This window comes from Tinamus guttatus, unplaced genomic scaffold (genome assembly GCF_059628265.1).
Source record: "Tinamus guttatus ecotype Peru unplaced genomic scaffold, ASM5962826v1 Tinamus_guttatus_pri_ptg000187l, whole genome shotgun sequence".
NCBI classification, from domain to species: domain Eukaryota; kingdom Metazoa; phylum Chordata; class Aves; order Tinamiformes; family Tinamidae; genus Tinamus; species Tinamus guttatus.
This window is the reverse complement of record NW_028288721.1, coordinates 1,044,955-1,050,954: the sequence shown is the minus strand read 5'-3', so window position 1 is coordinate 1,050,954 and position 6,000 is coordinate 1,044,955. Positions and strand designations below refer to the sequence as shown.

The window sequence follows — 6,000 nt, the reverse complement described above, 5'->3', positions numbered from 1 at the left end:
CTTAATCTTGGAAGAAATCTCCTTTTTCTATGTTTCTCAGTGAGGCAAGAGAGTTCAAACAGTCTCCTCAACATGCACAAATGGAGGTACCAGGATTATCCACACAGAAGGAGATTAGGTGCCAGTTTGTCACAGTGAAATTTATCTCTTGTTGATAAAGCTGAAAAACAACAGCTGACCCTGGAAACTGCCACTGCTTTTGCTCTAGCCTTTATTTCTCCTCTGTGGCTACTTTTCTCCCAGTTAGCTTAGGGAGTGCCCACCTCATGTACTCATTTCCCAGGATGAAGATCATGGGGTTTAGCTAGCTGTTGGTATGTGTGCGAGCTGGCTCAATCACTAGCAACTCATTACAGATCAAGCGGTCAAATTCTGTGAAGTGGGACAGTTTGATCATCATTCCAGTCAGTCCACAGGAGATCCCTGTACCCATACCATACGTATGAGATAGTGCCCAGGGTTGCAGCTGGCCCTGTAGCATTCATAGGCTGTTTTATCAAGGTTGCAGATCTCTGTATAAACAGAGATGAAGGAAGAACATCTGGGCTACCCATTCTACCCAAGAGATGATCATCCATGCACAGAGGAGGTCACCCAGAATTTCAAGCTTTGTAACAGATGAATGGTGGATCTTAGGGAAAAACAGTGTTGCTGAGGAAGACACATTTGGTTCGAAGAATGGAGTGGTCATATGTGTGTCTGGTTCTGATGGGAACTTGGTCAGTGTATAGTCTCACAAGCTGGGCCAGCTATCACGTACTCTGCCAGTCAATGACTCCTCACCAGATCTTCCGCAGGTCTTCTCACTACCTGCAGTAAGTGCAAAAGGAGAAAATTCTTGAAGGCAATTCACACTCTTCCATCACTCCCATCAGATACCTGTTTTAAAATGAGTCTTAGAATAGGGCAGAAAATTTTCCCCTTTGCCTCTGATCTTTGCTGAATGAAGCACACTAGAGTATGTTTCAAAAAGAGAATACATGTAGAACTGCTCTCAGTAATGTTTTTGACCTCATTTTTAACATTATTCATTTTTCTAGTTGCAATTCATTGAAAGAAAAATGAAAGAAGAAGAAAAAGAATGAGGATATTGAGGACATTAAAAACACGTCAGGAAAATCATTTTTTGGGCATTTAGAAACATTCATAAATTTTAATACCTCTCTTTCCAGTGTTCCTCACTAGAAAGAACATTCTCATCGTTTTAATGTTCGTGGCTGATTAGCACTTTCATAACCCATGTACCTTGGGAAATCTGCGAAAGTTTCACTGCCAAGTCCAAGATAATGTCTGGTGTCTATAGTGGAGAAGAACATATATATATATGTGTGTGTGGTTTTTTGTGTTTTTTTTTTGTTTTGTTTTGTTTTTTTCTGGGTTTGCTGGGTTCCTCAGGATTATATTTTTTAGTGTTCTATGGTGCAAAATCTGCTTGGCTGTTGCCTTGTGATTAGAATTAGCAAGCAGGCAAATATTTATTATTATGTAGCTTGCATGAGTGAAAAAATGCTGCTTCAACTAGTAACTGTGTCTTGGCTATGTGGTTCTTTATTGACATAATGGTACCTGACTGACATAATGGTATCTCCAATGGAAAAGACATCTTTCTGTGGCCCATCCCCTTACCAAAATGCAATTTTGCTAAGGGATGTTATAAAGCTGCTGCCCCCAGTGGCTCTGGGACCCAAAGTCTCCTGTCTGGCCTTTGGAGGCCAGCCTGGTGCACCTAGGGGACGCCTCTCCACCCCAAGCACAGCTGATGCTCTCCTCTCTGTAGATGCCACCACTAGTGAGACTCAGTGTGTATCTCTCTCTCTCTCACACACACACACCAGATCACTGGGTTAACAGCTTGTCCCCCTCCTGCTGCAGCTGCTGCCATGGGCACTATGACTTGTGATCCCCTGCTCTAGCTGCTGACACAGATCCTCACTCCCCTCTCCCACGCTCCCCTCACTAACCTACATTCCCATATGCTGGCACAGTGACCCATGGTCCTGCTCTAGTAAGTGATGCTTCAACCTTCTCTTGCCCCATTTAAGAGCACAACAGGAGCCACTATCACCTGGGGTCTGACTCCACTTTCTGAACCCAGGCCACTCACTCTTGTATCTCCACCTAGATCTTACAGTACTCACAAAAAGGATATGAAAACTCAAGGTGTAAGAAAACAAACTGAGTCCTGGTTAAGTTGGATGGAAAGCCATCGCTGGACTAAAACCATTGCAGAAGGTCAATATCTTGAAGGGTGAAATAACTGCAAAGTCAAGCTATTTCATGGACCATGGTGTGCCTCCACAGCCTTGAGTATTCAGTCAGCAGCTAAAGGCTGCTGTCATTTTCCTGTCTGTATCTGTGATTCCACATTCCACACAAATACTAAAGACAGTGGCTTGGGAAATCACTCGGTTGGCAGTTATGAATTCCAAATGGGCAGGCTGGCAGGCTGCATAGAGTTCTCCACTCCCCATATGGCATTATTTTATCAGTAGAACTAAAGAAAGATATTGATAAATATTTTAAAGAACTGTGGATGGTAGCTGAGTGAAACAAACATTAGAAACCATCAGTTTTGGATAAAACAGTGATCAAAGTGATCCCAGTCCCATGTGAAGAAGGCGAGGTGGTCTTAGAATGAGAGACCCTTTTCCAAAAGCTATTTTTCCAAGTCTATAGACTTGGAGAGAGGAGGAATTTGTGAAATGGACCAAGCTGCATTGTCAAGGTAGTGCTACTTCAAACTTTGAAAATGAATCTATCAGAAAACACCGGGCAATAAAGTAACAGAGTGACTGCAAGCCAATGTAAATGCTACCAGAGAATTCCTGTCTAAAGGAAAAAGGGGAAACCCTAAAAATATCATCAGACATTGTTTGGTGGAGAGCAAAACTAGCTGCTGTATTATTGATTATTGTCCATTTGTACCAAATGCCAGTATTGAAAGACATAATGTATTACGTGAGCTACTGGCAAGTGAAGTTGCCTGCACAAAGGTGCCTAGCATCACCTTAGAGGCCCCAGCATATTTGACATCCATACAGGGCTAGTAGATGTGGTGCAGAGCCTATGAAAGACCTTTGCCTTTCTGGAGAATCAGAGAGACACCAGCTAAGAGATACCTGTAGCATTTCAAGTGGCATGAGTTACACTTCTATATATGTCCAACTGAAATGAAAGAACTGAATCCTTCCTTCTCAATTGGCTTTACAAAAAGATGAACTTCTTTGAAAAAAAAAGTCAGGTGACTTGGAGGGAAAACCACTCCAACAAAGCTGTTTTTATTTAAGTATCCTTCTCCGCAACTTCTCTTTTCCAGCCAGATGAATGGGAATGGCTATTCCACCAATGTATATTCATCTTTCAGCATTGATACTGCCCAAGATAGGTGACATGAGACCACATCCAATATGTAGGCTGTTTATGAAGGTATTCAAGCCATTGAGAGTGAAAAGGAGATTTCTGCATAACACAGTCTAGAGCCAAAAGCTCCTCTGTTTAGATTTCCCACTGCCTACTACCCCACAGAAGCTGCATGGCAAAACATGTTCTGTACCAGTCTTCTCTTTAGGGCACGTTTCACCTCCACATTTCTCAGAGTGTAAATCAAAGGGTTGAGCACTGACGTGACAACATTATACTTAAGGGTGGCTATCATGTCCCTCTTGGGTGAATTCCTTGAGGAAGGTGGCACATAGTTAGAAATGACAGGGACATAAAGTAGGGCGACTACTGTGAGATGGGAGATGCAAGTGGAGAAGGCTTTCTTCCTTCCCTCCATGGACCGGACATTCAGTTGGAGGAAGGAAAATATGTAGAGGTAAGAAAAAAGTGTGAAGACAAAAGGGTCTATCGCAAGGGCCCCGGTGATGATGCTGAGAAGGTTGAGGTTGAGCTGGTTGCTGTTGCAAGCCAGTCTCACCAGAGGCTTGATGTCACAGAAGAAGTGGTGGAAGCGGTTGGGGCCGCAGAAATGGAGCTGGGAGGTCATGACCGTGTGCATGACAGCGTGGAGAAAGCCCGTAGCCCAAGTGGCCGCAGCCAGCAGGAGGCAGGCCCGTGGGCTCATGAGCAGGGTGTAGCGCAGGGGGTTGCAGATGGCCACAAAGCGGTCATAGGCCATGACAGCCAGCAGCAAAGCTTCGCTGCTGCCCAGGAAGTGGAAGAAGTGGAGCTGGCTTAGGCAGCCGGTGTAGGAAATGTCCTGGGGGTGCCCCAAGAGGAAGCCAGCCAGCATCTTGGGTACAGTAACTGTGGAGTAGAAAATATCCAGGCAGGAGAGGTTGCAGAGGAAAAAGTACATGGGGGTGTGTAGCCGGGACTCGCACACCACTACAATCATGATTGCCATATTCCCCAGCAGGCTGGACAGGTAGAGCAGCAAGAAGAGCGCGAACAGGAATTGCTGCAGCCCTTGAAGATTGCTCAGGCCAAGGAGGATGAACTTCCTCACCTCTGTCTGGTTCTCCATGCCTGCAGGGAAAGAGACACTAACTTAGCAGTAGCTTGCTATCTTTCCATCCTGAGCTACTCTACACATTCCCTGGAGCCCTCTTCTAGAAGGTGCATCAGCAGCTGATGCCGCTTCATAAATCAAAAAGATCAGATACCAATCCGGGACCTGTATCAGATCTTGTGGAAAAGGGCACAGAAGAATTACTTGATCTCCCACTCCAGACCCTTCGACAAATGCTGGAATTGCTGTAAGCTCTAGGGTCGATAGTGACGCTGTAATTGCCACCTGTGTACCAGCCCACTAAAAGGAATGGCATATTTGAAAACAGCAAGCAAAGAAAATTGTGGGGAAAGCAGCGAGGGAGGAAGGGAAAAAGGAAGGCTGGTTACCTAAAGTCTGCATGAAAATTACTTTGAAATCCTGTAGGTTTTCCTTTTTAAAAAAATAGAAATGAAAGAAGAGTCCTGCAGTAGGTTTTCTTCTTCATTCCAGGTCCTGGCTGAATAAACTATATCCTTGCCGAAGCTGAGAGAACTACAGCAGTAGAGGAGATCCCATATAATGCACTGCTGTCAAAGAGGATTAATTTTCATCCTTCCTTCTTTATATAGTACTCTCTGCCACTGAAGAAATCACATTTATTTCTGGCCAAGGAAAATTCCTGTCTCTTTGCTAACTCCTCTTGGGATCAAGCCTCTGAATCTTAGGGGGTTTACTTCAGAAAACACCAAGGCATAGCATTTCAGGGGCATAGAAAGCTAATGATGTTGTGGGGAGTTGAACTGATAAAATAACAATGAGTTTTCCTCTAGCTACATCCTGTTAATATTGATAATGATTATTTGTATAGCAAGCTCTCATAAACAGGAGGAAGACGTAGAATAAAAATATATAAATATTAAAATATGCAAGGATATAATGCCTGATTCTAAGAAAGACTGTTTTAAAGGTGGCTTTTTCGAAGAAGTGTGTGACATCTTTTTGATATTCCCAGGCATACTAAGTTGAATAGGTATCATGGTTTCATTGCTTCTGATACAACTACACAGATAACCTGTTAAGCTCTCTATCTTAACATCCCTTCCTTTGATCCCTTCATAACCTTTCCTCTTCTCTTCTCCTTTCCTTTCCTTTCCTTTCCTTTCCTTTCCTTTCCTTTCCTTTCCTTTCCTTTCCTTTCCTTTCCTTTCCTTTCCTTTCCTTTCCCTTTCCTTTCCTTTCCTTTCCTTTCCTTTCCTTTCCTTCTCTTTCTTTCCTTTTCCTTTTCTTTTCTTCCTTTTCTTTTCTTTTCCTTTCCTTTCTTTTCCTTTCTTTCCTTTTCTTTTCTTTTCTTTTCTTTTCTTTTCTTTTCTTTTCTTTTCTTTTCTTTTCTTTTCTTTTCTTTTCTTTTCTTTTCTTTTCTTTTCTTTCTTTTCTTTTTTCTTCTTTTCTTTGATGGTCTCCAGGAGGTCTTCATCATCTTCCAGGACCTTCTCCAATGCAATCGTGGAGGAAAGGGTTCCCACTCTCATCATTTCAGCCACATTTTTATATACGTTCTTGACCAT

General features: G+C 43.1%; 1 protein-coding gene across 1 annotated transcript; it reads right to left on the bottom strand.

Moving 5' to 3' along the window:
* Positions 1-3,514: 3,514 nt before the first annotated feature.
* Positions 3,515-4,468, bottom strand: LOC148594926 (olfactory receptor 12D1-like). The gene has a single exon (XM_088523387.1). The coding sequence runs from the start codon at positions 4,466-4,468 to the stop codon at positions 3,515-3,517; it is 954 nt and encodes a 317-aa protein (XP_088379513.1).
* Between the last annotated feature and the right edge of the window lie 1,532 nt (positions 4,469-6,000).

Excerpts from the sequence above, each read along its gene's own strand:
- LOC148594926 (XM_088523387.1), bottom strand. The coding sequence starts at position 4,468 with ATGGAGAACCAGACAGAGGTGAGGAAGTTCATCCTCCTTGGCCTGAGC.